The following is a 22438-nucleotide window of genomic DNA, read 5'->3' on the forward strand; positions in this document are numbered from 1 at the left end:
CTAATGCATTTCTGTAATAAATCCTCAACAAGATTTTTTTGAAGTAAATGCTGGTTTATTTTTGAGAATAATGCTTTGTTTTTTTTTTACATAAAATGTAACATTTAAAACAAATTAAAGAGAAATTATTATTTTTTTTTTCATTGAAACAATACCTACTCCATTAACCTATTACAAAGAAAAGAAAATTTTAAAAACAAGGATCTGAGATCCTAAGAAGGATTTTTTAATGAAGTTCGCATGGTTGTCAGTTTTTGAGTAGGTACCTCAAGGCAAAGTATTTATACAAAAAAGCAAAGAACACATGTTTTTAATTTTCCCAATTAAGGCACACACACCAGAAGATGTTAAGTAAGATTTTCATCTTTTTATATTTTTACTCAAATTTACATATCAACGTAAGTCTGTGTGTGTGTCATTATCAGATTATTACTATATGGCTGCTCCAGAGCATAATAAAAAGGGGAACCAAAAGTTAGCCCAGAAGATTGATGAAAGCTCTCTGGCTCCCTTTCATGTAAGGAATAATTTGTTGCTTACATTTTTTATGATAGCAATAAAACTGATAAACGAGGTGTAATGAAATTATGGGCTGGGGATTGAAGGGGTGCTATCGCGCCATGTTTTAAAATGATAAAATTTATTTTATTTTTTTTTTTTTACAGTAAATTCCTGAGTTTGGAAGCTATTAGCTAAAAAGGGTTGAAACAAATGGCTGATTGTGGTGAAGATAAAAATCATGTTTACTCATTTTTTATTGCCTTGGCCAAGAATTTCAGGTGAAATTATATTTTACTGGGTTTGTTTTATGCTCCTTTTCTCTCCCCAATCGCAGGTTGTTTCATTTGAAGAATGATGATGTACAAAAAATAATGTTGTGTAATTAAATGGAAGCATATTAAACATTGTCTTATTATGCGCTGCTGCCAGCAATCTCACAATGGATATGGAGAATAAAAATTAGTATTCAGCCAGAAAAAATTATTCATCATTTACAAGAAGTTGATTGTAATCAATCATGATGCGGTTGATAAACGTGTAAAACGTGTGTTACTTAATAAAAAAAAAAACCTCAGGATTTATTCAAGGATAAAAAAGGTCATGTAAGAGAATGAACTAACACGTGGAAGGATATGACCGGCAATTGGGTTTGTATTTTTCTTGGGAGAGCTTAGTTTTTAACTATAAGTTACACCCTGCACAAAACCATCTGTTCTATCCTAGTCAACGCTTTTGACTTTTTCAATCAAGAGAAAAATAAAAAAGATATACATACATAAAACAGAATTTAAGTCCCTAAAAAAGGTTCATAATAAATTCAAAATGTCAACACATTTTTTGTCAATTTGAATTATGAAGGGTTTTTTTTTTTAGATCTAAAGTGACTTGATATGTTTTGTTTTTTGTTTAATTTTACAACGAAAAACAAATTATAAAACACAAGAAGTGTTTCCTGTTTGAGATAAGACAACAATAACATTTTGGGACCGAAAATTTATTTGACATGTGTCTTTCATTTGCACAAAAGTATTTCACACAAAATTAACAAAACATTGTAAGAGAAATGTTAAAGGATTGCTTTTGTTTCTATTTTCTTTTTGTCAAGTAAAATGTACTTAAGAATCTTCAAAAGCCTTATGTTGAAAATGTTTGCTTTCTAAGACAGGGTGAGTAGTAGAGCTGTAGCAAATCGTATGTATTCGTTACTAAAATGCGGGTATTCACTTCAGTAACGAGTAACGAAACGTTACTTTCTAAACAGTATCGTTACTCGTATGTTTCGTGACTGGGTACTGAAGTAACGAAACATACGAAACGTACAAGATACGAAACATACGAGTAACGACGCGATTCCAGTTTCAATACTAAATCCGATGTAAGAGATACGAAATGAAGTGATGCACTCAATTTGTCGCATCTCGCATCTCGTGTCGGTATCGTAACCATAGTCAGAAACAGAATGCTAACTGCAGATAATTATCTGGAGTTTACTTTTGTCTCGATTAAAACAGTAGTGCCAAGGTTCAATAATCATTGTGTTATCGATAATTTATACAGAAATATCAAAAGAGACGTTTTTGTATTATCCACGACGCAACCAATCTGTTTATGGCCTTTGTGTTAATAGTTGATATTAAGCTTAAGAATGTACAAAAGTTTTTTGGTTTTTTCAAAAAATTAGTTTATTTTCGGTGCAAAATTTTCAACACAAAAAAAAGCAGAGAAAACGAGGTTTGAAAATCACTCTCAATAGAAAAAATAAATGAAAAATTGTTCGACATTGTTGTATTGAAGTGTTAATATTTCGAGATCTGCGCGTTGCACTTTTGAAATAAAGGTCTCTAAAGAATTGTGATAAGATTACTGAAAGAATATAAACAAAAAATTACCCAAGTTTTGTCTAAAAATTTGGAAAAAAATCAAAAAAGTTTCCACGTTTGATTAAAAAAAACGAAAAAAATTCAATATAGCTACCTTTAAACTCTTATTACATGAGAATGCCGCAACTAATTTTAATGTTTATGACCTTAAAATGTAGCTTAGATTATAGAAATTGTTTTTGGTTTTTTTTCAAAAAAAAAAAATATTTACACCCTTATACCAATGTACGAAATATACTTAAAATACCAAACATACCAAACGTATCAAATACATGAAATATACGAAATGTAGGAAACACACGAAGCATGCGAAAGTAACGAAAGTAACGAAACATGCGAAACACACGAAACATACGAAATATGCGAAAAATGCGAAACATACGAAAGTAACGAGTAACGATATTATTGATACGGGTACTAGTATCTAAAGTAACGTATACATGCGGGTACTCATTTTGTCGTTACTTTTACAGCCCTAGTGAGTAGAATGTTTTTCTTTTCAAATATCTAAAAGTGGTTTCTTCACAACTTGACGTTTAAATTCTAATTAAAAAGGTAAACTTAGTTAGACCTTAAATAAAATTGAAAATTAAAATATCGAATACATATTAAAAGGACTCAAAACTGGAAAACATAGTTAAAATTTATGTTTTAATATCAACACCATTCAAAAATATTCTTATGAGATTTAATTTATTTTTTCCTAATAAATAAAATTTCCAATAACCTAATCGATAAAAAAAATAGTTACCTTACTTACCTTAACCTTACTTGATTTTGAGGATTTTAACTTTTGAACTAATTGTAGGTATTTCTAAAGTGTGTGATAAAAATGGTGTCCTATTTAAAAGCTGTTGCTCTAGAACGACGGAAAAATTCAAAATTCTATCAAGGGTTTGTTTTATACTATGATCCAAAATAAATATTTTGTGGTATCAAACTAAACCATTAGACAGAAGTATTTACTAATATGGGGACTAAAATACCAATAAAATTAAATTAAAAAAATAGTTTTTATTTACTTTGCATTTCCATTTTGAAAATATTTATCAAATACTGGAATCATTAACACGTTTCTTGATTTCTTTAGAAAAATTAAATTACACAATTATTGGATTGTACTAATTTGATACTGTTGTTCAAACAAATAAAATGCAGCGCACGAATTTGATATTAGAGTAGGTACAAGTTGCTTCAAATTTGAAAAACTTTTTATAGGTACCTACTAAAATTAAATAATTAGATACGTGCTTCATAAGAAAATATGTTTTTTTAATTTTTTTTATTAATATGCATTTTTAGAAAAAATAAATCAAAATCGTTGAAACTGTTTTTTTTTATAAAATGATATTTTAAATTAATCTACATAATATTTAAAAAAAAAAAGAAAAAACAAATTTAAAATTAACTAAAATAAATTAAAAATATGGTTTATATGCTATTTTGTATAAATCGTTAGTTAACGTTACTATAACCAAAATTTAACAAAAAAAAATTAAAATTCCCATTTTCGAAAAAAATGATTTTTCAAATAATTTTGTAAATCAAAAATTTAATTTTTTTTAAAATACCTTGAAATTTAACTATAATCGTTCAATTGAAATTCAAAAATTGAAAAAAAATTTTTTTTAAATATTTAATTAATGCTTTTATTTGATCTTAAAGTACTCTTTTATTGAAAAGCAATTTGAATGATGTTCTATCCATGACAAAAATTTGTCCGACCCTTGACATTTAAAAACTCATTTTTTAATAGAAAAGCAATCATTTTTTAAACACGCAGACATCCTATAACAATCTCCCTTACCTCAAAATCCCTTCTTTTTCATGCCCCAACCGTGACATAAGGAATTTATTTTTCTTTTGCGATTATCTTGAAACTACATTTTTTGACCTGGTACTTTTGATAAATTGTGATAACTTACTTCCCGTCGGATTGCTTTCAATTTTGTATCTAATATCCTTGGATACATTGACAGTGATAAAAACTTCTTTTTTTTGATAACTTGATAAGTTTTTGCTTTGAAAAATTTCGGTAAGAAATGATAAAAATTAATTTTCGGCTCACCATTATTTTTCTAATGGTCGAAAAAAGACTGAAGCGTAGTCGTTTTTTCGACCACTAAAGAATAACTTGCATTTTTTTGCTCATCAGATATAGAATTCACCATGAATGTTAAATTGGAACAAATTTACCTTAAAAAAGAATGGTTAAAACACTCTAAATGCGTTTTTTTAAGAAGCAGCTTCTGATTTCCGGTTCCTCAAGAAAAAATTCATACGATACGGACCTTGGACTATGAAAACTTTCTTTCGATAAAGGGCGCTATAGTTAATTCCATTTTCTAGCGCCATAACACCATACCTATAACCACCGCAAAAGTAAGACGCTCTCAACAATATCTCATTTTTCAATTAATAATAACTAGTTTAGAAGCTATGATGGTTCATATGAACATAAACACATAATTTGTAACATACATTTATAAGTGCTTACTGAAAAACACATAACCTTCTTTTTGATTTTGCCATAGTCGATTAAAAATAAATTAAAAAAATAAACAAATTTATTATTTGACAGATTCATTAGTTATTAAAAATTAAAAACAAAAATAAAATAGAATGAATAAATTAATGAAAGGATGAAAAGTATTTCATTGTTAACGCATTTTTGAGGTCAAAAAGAACAAAAACGGTTCAAAATATAATGATAAAATATCTCGTTTTTCAAGTGACTTGTTGAATTTTTTTTTAAATAAATTCATTTTTTAATTTATGTTGCCCTACCCTGTACAAATACACAAAAAAGCAAATAATAACCCTTCCCATATCAAATGTCAGATCGCGGATGTAAATTATAACCACAAAAGCCATCATGAAAGTCAGCAAAAAAAACACAAAACCATATTGTTTTACCATTTTGTGTATATGAGTTGAGTTGTAAACATAGACATTATTCCCAAGTGAGTGACATGATGATGTTCGTGTTTAAGTTCATTATTATTATTCAAAAAATTATATTACAAACTCATCCCAAAAGATTATCATGTTTTTTTTTTTTGTTTCTGTTGTATCCTTATTCTTATTTGGTTTATGGTTATTTATGGAAACATCCGTGACATGGCAACATATTTTGTATCTTCCTAAAAATTCTATTAAAAATAACGCCGACAAGTTCAACAAATTTACATAGAATTTTTTTTTTCTCAACGAATTCCAAACTTATAAACTTTTTTTATTTTTTGTGCGAGTCACGGTAGTAAACACGAGAGAAACACTTTGAAATTCCTTAAAAAAAAATGAGCAGACAAAAATATAATAAGAAAACAAAACACTTTTGTGTGTCATCATGAAATTCATTTAAATTTAAATGCTGAACAATGTACAATGATTTTGTTCTGTTGTATTGTGTTTGTCTTAAATTTCATTTTGGTAATTTTGAGCCAATAAGCATCAAACAAAAAAAAAAATCTCCCATGGCGACAAGTCGTGTTAATTCTATAGATTTTCTTTTTTTAATAAGAAAAATTCAATACAAAAATAAATGCGTGTTAAGGATCAAACAGACAAATAATCAAATTAAATGATGTGGAAAAAAGAGCACAAAAATGATTTTCGTTGAACTCCAATCGCACACGTGGATGGAGGAATTAAGTCGCCTCGTGTCTGACACATGTTGCTGACAAACATTCGATATCGAAAAATAAAAAAAAAAATATTACACATACGCCATGTATGTCAAAGTCAATGGGATTTTTTTTTTTCAATATTTTTCCGTTTTTCTTTTAATTCTTTGTGTGCACTAATACAGCTTAAATTTATTGGAAATTATAAAGCAAGTTATGGTGAAATTGGGGGGAGTGAGTAAAAATCCCTTTAGGCGGCACACGTGTGTGATACAACTTGTCCTTGTTTTGTGTGTGTGTTTTTTTTTTTTTTTTTATTTTTCAATTAAACGTTAAGTGCTTTCAACATTGTTTTTTCGTGTCGATACGTACTAGTAGATTAAAAATATATCATATTCTAGTAGGTATGTGACACACACTTAACAAAAACCTCCTTTATTTTAGTTAAGGATACTGTTGTGAGAGTATATTATAGAGCTACCTATGATTGATTTGTAAGAAAAAAATTCGATGAAATTAAGCTCATATTAAAAACCAGGATTTTTTAAGGAGAGTCATATTTTTCGATTTGCTGTCATTTTTTTAGGAGTTGGTGATTTAACAGAGTAAGGATGAAAGGCAGTGTTCTTCAATTTATTCTCTTCTGAGATTATACCTGTTCATCTGTTCCTCTTTAACTTTTAAGCAACTAACCCTTACTTGAAAAATTAGTAAAAAAAAAGTACCCTGATTAGAAACAAAGGGTTTAAGAATATGTCAATTGAAGCCTTATTATTATTGAAAGATGAGTAATCTTAATTCCATATCAATTTTTATTATTTAGTGCCGGTTTGTTCACAGTCGATTATCTTTTAATCAAGGATTATTAAATACAAAAATCCTTGATTAAAAGATAATCGAGTGTCAACAAACCGGCCCTTAGAATGACAAGAATGCAAAGCAGTTATACCTTGGCAACACTCAAAAAACTTGTTTTGTTATCCAAGGAAATGCCAGACCGTTCAAAACATTAAAATATATGTATATTGTATATCCTTTAAAATGTTCCCCCAAATTTATTATTTTATGGTGCGTTGGTGTGTTTAAATTTATAAAATCATATTGAAGCGCTTATTTATTTCAAACAATCATAATACACAATAAAAAGCTAAACAAAATTACATTTTTTTTTCTTATTATTTTAATTTTTTTATTTTAAAAGCTTACAAAAAAAAACTATACCTTTAAAAAGCCAAATAAACTTAAGAATAAAACCATTCTTAAATATTTACAATGCCCAAAAAGTATTAAAATGATTTATTAAAAACAATCATTTCTCATGAAAAAAGTGAAAAAATCAATCCCATCACCCAAAAATCCATTTTTTTTGATATACCTAACAACCTATAATAAATTTTATACCACCTGAAAGCTTGTTGCTTCAGCTCAAAATATTTATATCGCCCATGTCTATTAGACATCTACAAAAACAACTAGAATTTTTTGAACTCGATAAATTTTCATAAAAAAAAAACCAAAAAAAAAACATATAATCTTATCTTCTCACGCTATTGAATCAAATTTTTTCAATGACAACCTGTAAAAAATTTTATATTATGTGAAAGCTAATTATTTCACCTTTCATACGACGTTTCAATCTTATTTCTGAGATGCCTAGAAAAAAGAATTAGAATTTTTTAAATCCAACCATGTCGAAATTCCAAACTGAGATTACGATACTTCCCACACTGGTGGCTGTTCATGATCAACAAATCTCCACAGGTGTTTTGAGGTAGCTTGTAGTAAATGTACAGTTATGTGTTATACAGGGTGCCCCACAGTCACCGCCCCAAATGAAAACCATGGATTCCTGAGGTCATTTTAAGTCGAAAAACTTAAGAGGTAATTTTCTCGTTTTCGTCCTGTTTTCGAGTTACCACCGCGGTTTTTATGGATTTTGCTCTCTTGTCCTTTAATTGGCCTTATCTTTGCCAAACTAAGTTTGATTTGAAAGATTTTTTTTACAACCAATCAAGAATTTATTACAGTTTAAGTTTGTCTCAAAACTTTTTTTTGTCTGCGGACAACCGTTTTTCCACAATTTTGCATCAAACACAATTTTCTTCGTTTTTTAAGTTGTTTTTTTACACTAAGCCAAAAAAATACGGTAATGAGCATTATTTTTTTGTGTTTTTTATTAAAGCCCAGTTTATTTTCAAAAAACAAGTTTTTTTCATAAAAAAGGCTACCGAAAGTAATTAAAAATAAAATGCACGACTGGGTCGCACGAACTTGCTCTTAGAGTTCAAGTTGCTTAAATTTTTAAGACTTTTTATATAGAAATGTAGGTATATGAAAAAAAAAAAAAAAAAAAATTAATTTTTCAAAAAAATAAAACAATATCTGAAATCAAATCGCCCCACAAAACAGGTATGCAATTTTATTTGATATATTAAGGTGCATTTTTAGAAAAAAAATTTTCAAAATCGTTAGAGCCGTTTTTTAAAAAACTAATTTTTCTTAAATAATTTTTTGAAAAAAAAGTTTAAAAATAAAATTGGTATGCCATTTTTTAGAAATAACTAATCAACATCTAAAAACAAAATTTCAAAAAAATTCAATGTCCCGTTTTCGAAAATTTGATTTTTCAAAAAAAAATTTTCAAAATTTTTTTTAAAATCCAAAAATTATTTTTTTTCAAAATTTTATTTTTGGCTTATATTTAAATTATATAAATGCTTTTGTATAAAAAATTTCGTTGAAATACAATAAGCAGTTTGGCAGAAAATCAGATTTGAAAAAAGCGGTCCTATCGCAGGTACCGTTAATAATGATTTTCCAAAAAAAATTTCTTCATTTAAAGATAGACCTTATTTAAAAACTAACATTTGAATTTTTTTAACAAAATCGTTGGAGCCGTTTTCGAGAAATTAAACTTTTACGAAATTTTTATATGGCAGGTACCGTTATTTTTGGTCCAAAAAAATTAATTCCAAAAACCCCTCTGGAGAGTCACCAAAAACTGCTACATAGCAAGTTTGAAGGCAATCGGTCCATCCGTTTAGGCTCTAGCTCCTTATACAGACAGACAGACGGACTGACAGACTGACAGACTGACAGACAGACGGACAGACGGACTTCCGGGACCCACTTTTTTGGCATTGTCTATCATCGTAATGTCATGGAAAAATGTTATCTCAACTTTTTTTTTTGTACGCATGCATAACTTGATATATAGTACCTATATCGCAAGTAAAAATGAACAAACTGAGTGAATTAAAAAAAAAAATAATTTCTAAATACAAAATTAATTTAAATGAATTAAAACTTTTTCTGAGCTTTATCTATTTGTTCTTTTCTTAACCACAATAGGTCAGAAAAAGTATATCAAATGTACATATATCAAATGAAATTTAATATCAACAGAATGCCCAATAAAGTTAAATCAAATTTTTATCTGCTCTAGATTAAAAGAAAGAACGTGTTGAAAAATAGAACATTATTTTACGGTTATCTCAAAATTGTGATTACAAAGTTGATTGAAATTTTGCACAGATATAGTCTTATCTATTCTATCAACAATATAAATTTCTTTTTATTTATCTGTTGAAGAAAAAAAAGATAAAAATAAACACAGTTAAAAACGGTCAAAAAACTTGGGACAAAAAAACTAGTTTTTCCCATAATTCAGTCAAAAATTATTTTAAAATACCAATTTGCACATGTATGCGCACGGTCATAGACTACATGTTTTATAAGTTTGAGATTTTTTGAACGCTACAAAAAATAAAAAAAAATAAAAACTCACCCAAAAATTCCCCAAAATAACTAGGTGTTTTTCAAAAATTCATATTTCAAAACGCAGAGACTAAAAAAAAAATCCGTGTTAAACCTCTAACCTTTTTCTTTTATTATCTTTCGAATGACGTTTTTCAAATTGTCAAAAAAGATTTCCCTTACCTATAATCACTACTTCGTCAAAGGTCTACCTCATGTTTTAGTTTTAGAAAACCATTTAGTACTTTGTTTTGAAATTTTTTAGAATTTTTTTTCAATATCACTGTCAGTCTTGCAATAAATTTATCTATCGACTAAACAAAATTCAACTCTTTACATTGTCGCGTTTAGCAAATAGCCAATTGTGCAATTTTGTTTTACCCCTTTTTACCCTATTAAATGACGGAATTTTTAAAAATCCTTCATCTGGATTAAGCTTTAGGTTATTATCTATCAAATAAGCTATAGAAGGTTTTTGTATATCAAATAGTTTATTTTTAATTTAAATTTTTGCCGTACTGCGAAAGTCCGAGAGTGGAACGGGAGAAAATGGCTTCACTTTTTTGTGGTGGCTGCCATGGTTTATCGATTTATATCGATGTTATCACGTCAAACATGTAATTTCTATTCTCTTTGGAGATCTAACTAATGATTTGCAATCCTGCTATCAAATTTATCTTATTTTCTTATTATTTAGGTTTGAAGTTACTTTGATTATAATTTGAATGATTCACTTGCCAAATCAATTAACTCCATTGTCTAAATTTTAATAAATTTGACTGTACTAAATGACAAAAAACTATAAAATATTAACTTAATACTTTTTTTAATTGTTATAGAAAAAAATCTAGAAAAATAGATTTCATAATAATTCTCATAAATAGATAGCATACATAGGTAGTGTAATTATGGTAGATTCCACTGAAAGCTTCAAACGTTAAAACTAAAAAAAAAAACCCTAAACAAATTTTCAATTTGCAATTTAATTGTACCTGTTAATGTTTTACGATTTATTGAACACAATTTCAGCCTAAATTTTTTCATCGGACTTAATGCTTTTTGGCATTTTGTAAACGTCAAAAACCTTTTAAAGTGTCCTAGACTAGCTATGTCAATGTCAAAAGAACGTGAAAAACAAAAAAATTATTTAAAACAAGACCCATCTCCTGGAATTAGAAAACCTTTTTTAATTTTTCACACAATTTATATATATTTCTAAATTAATATATAGGTACTCATTTATTTCCTAGTTTTCAATTCGTTTCAATTAAATACAGTTCTGTATTTCTTATTTTTTTTTTTTTTTTTGTTAAACAACAACACTAAGAAATGACATCCCCAAATTAACGTCTCTTCCTTGTCATTAACATTAATCCAACAAATAAAAGTAATTTAACATTCAAACCCAACTCTTAAAAAAAAATTTCTTTATTATTTGGGTAATTTTTGTTACTGCATAATTGATTGTGACCTTTTTTAAACCCTTTTTTTTTTGTTTTGTTTTGTCTTTCAATTTGACAACAAGATAGTGAATAATTTCAACACCAACTTTTTGGGTTTGAATTTTTAATCAAAAATAAAAAAAAAACAAAAACCAAAAAAAAATCACTCTCTAAAGGAAAAAAAAAATCATTTTTGGTTTGTTAACCAAATTGACCAAATTGTATAATTGGTTAATAGGTTAATGTGGCTTCTCTATAAATATTTAATTGAATTGACAAATTTTTAAATGACTTAAATAAACAAATAAATGCATGACAGTCTTTTAGGCATTTTTAAATGAAATGAGTCTTTTATGTTTTTAGAAAATAGGAAAACAAGATAAATCAATTTGAAAACCTTTAAAAGGACTTTTCAATCAATCACTTATTCTAAAACCTCTTTAAAAACCATTAAAAACCTCACAAATAGACATACTTCCAATAGAAATCCTTGATAAATAAATATTTCAATCGATTAACAAAAATACTCTCATAATAGACAAAATACATTATTTGGCTTTTTCTCAAAAATAAGCTTCAAGTTACCAATCATTCAGAAGGACAAAGGGCACCTTTCATTCACATGAATTTTCGAAACTATATAAAGGAAGAAAAAAAAACCCCCATTGATTCTATTAAATGGCTCTCACGTTAGAGTGGCAGTTTTTTTTTTTTTTTTTTTTGAAAAACCTTTTCCTTTTACTTTTCAAAACAGATATTTGCAATACGATCGCTTTGAGGTCAATTTTCAGTTTTCCCATCAGATATATGTTTCAATTGCTCGATGGTGTTTAGATGATAAATGGGTTTTCCAAAGAGCCAGCTCTTTAGTGTATTCCTCGAATGGAGAAATGGTATGCTTTTCAAGAAATTCAATACGCAGACATGGTCAAGTGAAAAGGAAAAGGATGAAAAGGAGTTGGGAGTTGGGAGGGCTTTTGGAAACTTGTGTGTGTTTTGAGTTCAAATCAAATAAATCGACAAACCATGTGGGAAATTATTTTTCTTGGAATAAAATTTGTTTAAGTTTTGTCTTTTTCTTCTCAATTTCATTTCAGTCCTTTTTTGAAACAACAAAATTATTTAAGGAAAAAAAAGGAAATTTTTATCTATGTCAGTCATCTATTATTCAATTTATCCTTTACTCTCTTTTCTTAATCTCTAACAAGTAGTATCCCAATTAAATTTTAATTTAACTTAATTTAATTTTCAATTTTCTACAACAGAAACAAAACAACTCTTGTAAACCTCTTAGTAAAATTAACTTTTGATTTACAATCCTTTTTTGTGTTGTTGTACAACTTTAATTAATCCTTACATTTTGTCTTCTTTTTTTTCTATTTCAATTTCAGACAACACAAAACGCCAAAATATAAAACAACAAACAGCAAACAACATCAACCGAGAGATAGAATAGATACAAAAATGTCATCACAAGACCGATAGACAGACACAGACTAGAACAGAAAGAGGACCAACAAAAAAACAAAAAAAAAAAAGGGACAAAAACTAAAAGTGTCTCGAGGCTATGACAAAATGAAAACGAAACCCTTTGCGATAGCAGCCAGTGAGAAAATGAAATCCGCAATTTTGTATCCCTATGGTCCGTTAACAGGCACCGGATGCTGTCGGATGTTACATGCGAAACATTTGGCAGTGACCAGTGCCATATACACATTGGTAAGTTGTTTGGAAAAATATGTTACTCATACGCCACAGTGAATTATAAATTTTCCATTTTTTTTTTTGTTTTTTTTATGTGTGTGGGTTAGGATTATGAAATCCGGATGGAAGTAGATATCTAGTTGTTTTAGAAAGAGGACAATGTGTTTTTTTTCTTAAGGATGACAATTTATAAATTTTCTATGTGAAAGAACAAAACCTCATCAGACCTAAATGGGTAACCCTAAATCTGTTAATGGCATAGGTTATCTTTGTTTCCCTAAAGGATATTATCTTTTTGTTACAGATTTTTCTAGTTAAACATTTTCCAGAATATATAATATTTTTTTGAACTTTGTTAATGTCGTATACAATGAACTCACCCTAACCGATGATTATCACTGTAGTTTCTTAAAGGATAGAAACAATTTTTTTAATTTTAAATAACTTACAGAGGTCAACACCGAAAGCGTAATATCCAATCATTAAACTCTTTAGAAAAAACATACAGTTTAAATTATTTAAAAAAAAAAATGTAAAAAAAAACGTATTGTTTCATATAAAAATTTCAATACAATTTTCAAAACATGTCAAAATATAGGTTAGTTTTGATTACTGAAAAGTTGCAATGCAAGAGATGAAATTAATTTGCAAGAGATGAAATATTTTCATTATTCGCCTAATTTTTAAAAACTATAAAGTGGAATCATTACAGAGTTTCAGTTGCAAGATAATGAGGAGTAAAACAATGTTATTTGAAAAACTATCAAATCAATTGTGATTGATTGTGATTGATGTTAAGGCTTCTTGAAAGTATTTGTCTTTCCTTATTTCAAAATGCCTACAAAATTATACCACTACAAAATTTTAAAGTGACAGATGACGTTAATTTTCATGATTAAAAGAATTTAAAAAAATAGCTCTAGAGTAACTCCAAAAACTTTAGTCAAAGAGTTTATGAAAAAATGTGAATATTCAATTGACGGGATGAAAAGTTTACCAGATCGCTAAATCCGGTAGGAGAGGGAACAGAACGTCAACAGAAAAATATCTCCACGCAACCAATTGAATCATGATGGTTTCTATTTTGTTAAAGTAAGTAATCCCTTGAACTTTGTTCATGCAATGGCAACCATTGTATATATATTTATGAAGTCGAATTCAGTATTAGTTCAAGTCACCACTATTTTGAGGTGGCGCTCAGTGTATTTATTTCATACAAATTCTGCTTTTTTAAGATACCACCAGAGTTCCTGAGATCGTTTCCTTTCATGATAGTACTATGGACATATATATACAATGATGGCAACTTTTAGGGAAAGGGATTTTGAAATTCAATAACATAAACCTCAGAAAATTTCAGCTTAAGAGGTTTCTCAGATACCAGGGCTTCAAAAACCATTTTCGTTAAATTCCTTGAAACATCATGGAACAAATCTTAGAAATTTGACTTTTGTTCCCAATTTACATAATTCCAACATATATCGTGGACACAAATCCAAAACCGCAAATCTGAAAAATAGTTGTTTTGAGAAAAACGGCTTCAAAGTTTTCGAAACTCATGTAACTGACATTGATATTTTAGGCTTCTAGGCAACATGTGAAGGATTATAGTCGACAAAGTGATAACAAGCTAAATGACGCATTAAAGTTAAAATGTCCAAAAATGCAAACGTCCAAAATGACTTTGTACCGACGATATGAGAAATTGGCTCCTATTTTTAATAGAAATATATTTTTTTTTCGTAGATTTTAACCTAAAAACTTGAAAATCTTAATTTAAAAACATGTATGTATGTAGATGAGAAGATTTTCGAAATATGATTTTTTAAATATTTTTTTGTATTTTTTACAAAGTTACCGCAGAAGTTTAAGTACAATAAATAATAATATTTAAAAAAAAATCGAATTTGTCAAATTTTAAATTGCTTATACAATTCTGATTCCTGACAAAGAAAACAAATTATTTTTCTTTGAAATCTATGGATAAATACATAGTTATAAGAGCCATGTTTTTGTGGTAACTAAAACAACAACAGATGATTGCTAAGGATGAAGAAAAACATTCGAGAGTTCTGATTTGCAGAGACATTTGCTTCTAAATCATTTTTTACTCCGGCGTTCGTTATTTTTGAATCAAGTTCCTAAGTGGAAAAACTTTTTTCTAAATAATAAAAAAAAATCCTCTAATTTGTTCAGATTTTAATTTTGACACTAGATGGCGCCCCAAGAGGGTTAAAGTTTTTTCTCATTTGAAAAAGGTATGAGGCCATTTTTTTAGATATAGACTTAAATCAAAATATTTTCATGCGGTTCTTGTCTACATTAAACAACCTTTTCAAAAAGGTATAAATAATTTTTCTAGGACCAGGGGTTCAGTCAGGGAATGCATGGTTTTTTAGGTATATTAAAGCAAGCATGTTTTATTACAAAAAAAAGATATATAAAATAGCATGAAAAATAAAATACAACGAGTTCTTAAAATCGGTATTTTTGAAACGTTATTAATAGTACCTGCCATAGAACCATTTAATTAACTTTAACTTTCTCATCAGTCATTTGACCGATTTTATCAACAAAATTGTACAGAAATGTTTTAAGAAATTAAAAAAAAAAAAATTACAAAACTATTAGTTTTGTATTTTTTAAGAAAAATTAATTTTTTTGAAATATGAAATTTTATTTCAAAAGTTTTAATTATTAATAATTTCTTCAGACCAATTTTATTTTTTTTTTCTGAAAATTTTGTCCAACGTGGGTAGAGTTATGATCTCCTCAACATCGAAATCATAACGGTGCCAGATTTGATTTAAAAATTAAAAGAAATATTTCTTTCAGCGAGAAAACGTGGTGCATGGTCAGTGTCAATAGCATGACATGCTACCGTTTAATTAGTTAACTGAGAGCCACTAGATTTCCGCTGTAGATTTTGAAAGACCAATGTGGTTACAAAACCTTCCCGATTTGTAATTATGTAATTATTGTGTTGATGTAGTCTTCTTCTGAAGGTGTGGCTTCCTCTGATTCCTCCCAATTTATAACTTCTTTACTTCAATAATATTAGTATTTAGTATGAAAATAACTTTTTCTAAAATCAGTAGTTCATCCAGGATATTATCCTTATATCAGGATTTAAACTAAACATTATCCCTTAGTACTGCATGCGTTATAAAATTTAACATTTGCAGTGAGCTAAAACTGAGCCAAATATTAAGTCAAATCAACACACCTGCTTAAACATCACTTCTGAATAAAAATAAAATAAAAGTGCGGAGCACATATTTAAAATTAATAAAAACACTGATGAAAACCAGTCTTCATCACTCCAACTTGGATTCATCATCACAAAATAAACTTTCACAGAAACATATTAAACAAATTTAAACTAAAAACTCGAATGACTCGACCTTAGACAATTCAAATAACACACAAGAATTCCAAATCATCCTATTCCCACATTCCAATTCAAAAACTTGAGGTCAATTACTTTGCCTTCAAGGACATAGTTTTACTAACTTTATCTCTATATAGTGAATACTCGTATGTTAGGTATGCAGATATCCTTCTGCATATTACCATAGCATCAACCATCCTGTCCTGACTCAGCATTATAAAACTTTATGACAATAGTTTTTTAAGAATGTTTATAGAGCAAGAATGTGTGAATAAAAAAAGAATTTCCTCTGCTTCTTTCTAAGTGATATTAAAAGCAGGAAAAAAGTAAAAAAAAGTTTGAAAATTAAAAGTGTTGATTTAGCACAGTTAGCAAAAAAAAGAAGTAAAAATGCAAAAAAATTTTCCAACCACAAGAATTTGAATTGCAGTCAAGAATAATTGCCATGGAAAATGGTTAAAATGCTGGATAAAAGTGCTACAAGAGTTAATTATGTTGAGGTTTTATAATTTTATAGTTTAGTGTTGAATGGTAAAAGCTTTGAAGTACTTTTTATGTCACTTAAAAAACTGTTGAACAGTTGAAGACAACAAAAATAGTTAAAAGCATTTTGTGTTCAAGTGTACTTGAAAAATTTAGCAAAACTTTTCCAATTTAGCTGGTTTTTAAATGATTTTTTGAAATTAAGGGGATAAAAACATTAATTTAGCCTCATTTTACTTCAATTAAAATCCAATTTTATCTTTTTCATTTCAGAATATTTCAATACTGATCGTATTAATATATGCGTGGCGAATAAGTGTCAACGTCAGACGACCCGGCGAACTAGAGGACGTCTATTATGGTAAGATTTCAAAAACCACCCGTTTCCAACCTAATTTATGTTGATTTTTGTTATGTTTGACGTGAATATCGTAAAAACCTATTAAATTTGACTTCCGTTGCAGGTGTTCAAATAGCCTACTTTGCCATAATCGGGACTCAGATGTCAATGATATTCCTCAGCGTGATGTTGATGTTTGGCATTTACAAGGTAAAATTGGAAAATCCATGCAAATAATATTTTAGTTTTATCTCCTTTTTCCATATCCCTAGAAACCCGGTATCCATGTCAAAAACACACACACACAAAGTGCAAACATTATATTCAACCATATAAAGACCAAAAACCAGAAAACCGCATGTTCTTCATTCCCCACATTCAAATTTCATACTCCAAAACCCTTAACCCACGACGACGAAAAGCCCACTGAAGCCAACCCAATTTTGGCGGCAAATAGCAATTTTGTTTATTTTGAGAGGATATAAAGAGACCAGATGTATTGGTTTGGCAGAAAACGAAAATAAATCCAAAAAGCATACGAAAAAGAAGTTAAGAGCAAGCATCTTGTTGTGGTGAGGAAGTAGATACCCAAACCATACCCATATAATGGTACTTTGAGCTTTGACGTGACTTCCTCGCCAGTGTTGACCTTTTTTTTTATGATGGAAAATGAAAACCCTGATGTTGTGGCATTTATTTAAGTCTTATGATCTTATGCATGGTTGGGAATACTATAACCATATTCTCTTCCGCCTCTTACCACCACCGTCATTGTATCAACAATAGGCCCGGTCGTTATCCATCAATTTTTTTTTTTTGGATGGATGTTTTGAGGCGGCGCACTATGGGACCAAACGATGTAAATCATCTCAAAATTCCATAACTTTTTTGTTTCTCAATATTTTTTTTTGAAATTTTTCACGAATATACTACAATGTATATGCTTCAACATGTAATAAAAATCAGAGCTAAAAAAATTAGGTATGTATTTATTATAAAACAGAAATTATGAAAAAGTGCTCAAATTCATCAATTAATGACTAAATTCATATACAAAATTATATTTAAGTCTTTGTATTTTGTTTTTAAATATAAGTGAAGTTATCCTGGATATAATATCTTGATAAGACAGCAAAAATTAAAGATTATAAATTAAAAAAAAGCATACGAACGAAAGAGAATATAAAACTCATTGTATATAGGTAGAATTTATTTTATAAGTAAGAAAAGAAAGAAAAATGTTAAAGAGATAAGTATTCACAAACGTAGAAACTAAATTAACCACTTTCTTAATTAAATCAAAATTAGTGTGTATTTAAAAAAAAATTAAACAACAAAATGGGTTTAAAGAGGAAGAAAGTATCAAAACGAAATAGAATATGAAAATAATTTATGTTTTATAGAGAAGACTTTTTCAAAATAAAACAAATGCTTGAGATAAGAATTAAGATAGCGTAAACAAATACAAGTTTGAAAAATAATTAAATTAAATCAAATCTGCAGATTTTGATTTTCGGCACTTGATGGGATGGATTTTGATGGGACTTGAAATCCGTTCCGAATGTCAAGCTTGTTGGGAATTCTCTATATACATACATAAGGTGTCCCAAAAGTAATAATTTAAACAACATATCCCAAGTTCTTACCATTTTCGATTAAATGCACATCTTGTGAAATTTCGAAAAATTCCTACTTTGAAACAGTATTTTGCTTCCCCTGTTCATAATTGATTTTTGTTTTTACAAATAGTTCACTAAAACATTGGTAAATAAGAAACAATATATTATTTAATCCAAACACTTTTTATTTCGTTCGCCATATCGCTACTAATTAGTTAGCAGTTTTGAGTCTTAATGAAACTCAATTTCTTACTTTTATTGAAAATATAAATTTTAAATTTTGAAACTGGTTTATAATTTTTAAAACCTACCTAGTTATCACGGTTTAAAAAAAAAGTATTAAAGTTTCGGAAATTGAAGTTATAACGAAAGATACTATAATTTGAATTCAACGAAACAAGGTTTTTCAGAGTAAGAAAAAACAACAAAAAACATATGTTTTTGTTTAAACTAATTTGTGGCGAAATGGCAAGTGAAATATTTTTTTTTTGTTTGTTAATTGTTCTTTATTATCAATTATTGTTTTAGGGACACATTTGTAAAAAAACAAAAATAAATTATGAACAGGGGAAGCAAAATACTGTTTTAAAGTAGGAATTTTTCGAAATTTCACAAGAAGTGCATTTAATCAAAAACCGTAAATATTTGGGATAAACAAGTTACCAAATTTTAAGAGCCCTTTAAAAAGCCTATGAGAATATTTCATTCGAATCATTAATTTTGAGACACCCTGTAGATGACAGTAAAAAAAAGATTTGCAAACATTTTTGGAAAATTTTTATTTTATACATTTTTGACCGTAAATCAAAATGGCGCAAATATGCGCAAAATTTTATTTTTATTCCTTAATTTTGAGTAATATGAGATTCTAAATTCATTCATAACTCGACATCGGCAGTCGTCGGCAAAGTAGAAATCTACAATTGAAAATTAAAGTTGGCCAAATTACTTCCCATTAATTGTTATTTTTTTCAAGCAATCAATTTAAAGTACATTCAAAAACAAATGACGGATTTAATAAGTAGAGATTCTAACCTTTTTATTGATATACAACACTTATAAGGTTTCTTCACAAACTTCTGAGAAAGCTAAGTTTAAACTGTTATATAAAATATAACGAAAAACAATAAAAATTAAAATGTAAGGTTCGAGACTCATTTTAAGTACTTTTATCCAAAATATATTAAAAACAATGTATGCTATCATAATTGCGCACATTTCTATTATGTTTAACAATCATTACTTTTTTGAAATGATCACATTTGTTAAAACCAATTTTGAGATGGTTTTGGTCGTTTGGTCCCATTGTGCGGCGGCTTTCGCGGATTATTATTTGGTTTATGCCCAAGTGGATCCAATATCAAATGGCGGTTGATGTTTGTTTTTTGTATCTCTTTGAAGGTACTTTGAATGATGGGAAAAAAGACAGAGGGTTGAGGCTATTTATAGTACAAACGGTTTTTTGGATTTATTTGAAAGGGAAATGTTTATGATGGAGTGAATGTGTATGAATGTGAAGGGTATTGGATGCCCTATTGACTTAAAGGACGAACTTGTAAGAGCTCTTAAAGTCAAATAGGCAACTTATTGAGATGTATTTTTTTTTCACTAAGGGTATTCCCATGTCAAAGCTATGGAAAAGTAAATGTTCATCCAACTTATATGCTCAGTTATATAAAAAGGAAAATAAGAAGAATTCTTTTGGTAAGGGAGGACATTGGTTTTAGATTCCTCATAAGAACCTTAAAGAAACATTGTGATGGATATTTTTTATTTGCTAAAGGATAGGTCTCTCGAAATTTTAAGTCGATTGTGCAAATGTGTGGGCATGCCTTTGATATATAACCCAGAGTATATTAAACTGAAACTTTTATAACTTCTTGGAAAAGAGAAAATATTATAATTGTGGGTGTTGAAACATGTTCTAGAATTCAAAATGTAAGTCAATTTGGAAAATTTAAGAAGAATTTCATAAATTTTGTTTGAAATGCTTTTCTTGTTGATAAATAATATGACAGAGATATATTAAAATTTACTTTCAAAGAATATTCAAATTAAGTTTGACTTATTAATGTTTGATTTTTTGATGTTTAAATAAAGATATTTTCAAAATTAAGCTTATTAGCATTTATTGTAAGGCTCTTTTTCGTCTAATTTGACTGTACTATATTCTTTTACTGAAATAATCCAAATTTATAAAAATAAATTATTGAAATAAGCAATAATATCAGATTTGTAGAAAAAGGAGATATTTATTGGTAAAAAACAATTTGGATTTTCAATTTTAACGCTGCCTTAAAATAAGTGAAAACTTCTTTAGTATCGTAGTGATTTGAAACAAGATGAAACGAAAAATCGACACGAAAAATCAATTGATCATAACTTTTTTGTTTTTATAAATAGATGAATAAAATTAATACAGCAGATAGGTAATTAAATAAATTATGATTGTGCAAAATTTAAATTAATTTCATATTCAAAATTCTGAGATAACGGTGAAAAGATGTTTTTTTATTCTAAACACGTTATATCTTTTGATCTAGTGCACATAACAAATTTATTTAATTTTAGTACGCATGCTAATAATATTACCTTTTATTTAATATATCACACATAACGGTACGTGCTCTACAAGTTATATAATCTTTAATTGAAAAACTTGAAAAATACCTCAAAACACCTGTGAAGATTTGTTGCCGATGACCAGCCAGCAGTAGAGGAAGTACCGTAATCTCAGTTTGAAATTTCGACATGGTTGGCTTTAAAAAATTCATACTTTTTTTTGTAGGCATGGTAGAAATATGATTGAAGCGTCACATAAAAGGTGAAATAATAATGATATTAAATTTATTTTAGGTTGTCTTTTAAAAAATGGATTTAATGGCGTTAGAAGAGAAAAGAGTTTGATTGTTTTGCTTTTTTTTATGAAAACTAATTGGGTTAAAAAAATTCTAGCTCTTTTTGTAGATGTTGTATAGACATGGTCGGTATAAATATTTTGAGCTGAAACAATAAGCTTTCAGATGGTATAAAATTTATTGTAGGTTGCCATATAAAAAAAGTGATTTTTTTTTAATTATTTTTAAGGTTTCACTTCAACCACGTGTGAATTGCACACATGATTTTTTTTTTGTTTGGTAAACTATTGTAGTGTTATGGTAGATTTAATAATTTGAAGCAAAGAATAAAAAGAACTAAATTAATAAGAAATACCTAAATACAAAATATTAAAGTTCGCTGCTCAGCTCTTTTGTTTATAAACCAAACTAGTTTACAAAAGAATCAATTTTTTTTTGTCTACCACGAAGGTTCACAACGTATGGACTCACTTCGCGACTTGCTTCACAACATTATGTTCTAGGCTTAAAAAACTTGAAAATTTCTAAAAAAAAATGTTAAGAAAAAAATTTGAATGAAGGAAAAAAATACTTTTTGATATTTTCACTGAATAGCTTATTATTAAGTCACATTTGGCCAGCAAGTAGGTATTGGTGAAACTCATAGTGGCCGTGGATTCCTTTAATATATTCATTGATTGTTAAATTTTTAGTTGAAATTTAGATAACTGAGACCTAAGGTCTGGTTCAACTCATCCGATATCAATTGAATTGGCGAGACCTGCTTTTGATTTCTTGAAGCTTGTTCAGAGCTACCTCTGCTCAAAGTATCAGTTGTCCATTGATGGGTTTTTATTTA

General features: G+C 28.2%; 1 protein-coding gene across 1 annotated transcript in view; it reads left to right on the forward strand.

The window, feature by feature from the left end:
• Positions 1-22438, forward strand: part of LOC129918216 (uncharacterized) — a 79364-nt gene that overhangs the window by 27847 nt on the left and 29079 nt on the right. The window contains exons 2-4 of the mRNA XM_055998618.1: positions 12597-12924; positions 17057-17144; positions 17248-17333. Of these exons, the coding sequence (XP_055854593.1) occupies positions 12781-12924; positions 17057-17144; positions 17248-17333 (318 nt within the window). The 5' untranslated portion in view covers positions 12597-12780. The remainder of the gene's footprint in view (positions 1-12596; positions 12925-17056; positions 17145-17247; positions 17334-22438) is intronic.

The sequence above is a fragment of the Episyrphus balteatus genome, chromosome 4 (assembly GCF_945859705.1).
Source record: "Episyrphus balteatus chromosome 4, idEpiBalt1.1, whole genome shotgun sequence".
Lineage (NCBI taxonomy): Eukaryota > Metazoa > Arthropoda > Insecta > Diptera > Syrphidae > Episyrphus > Episyrphus balteatus.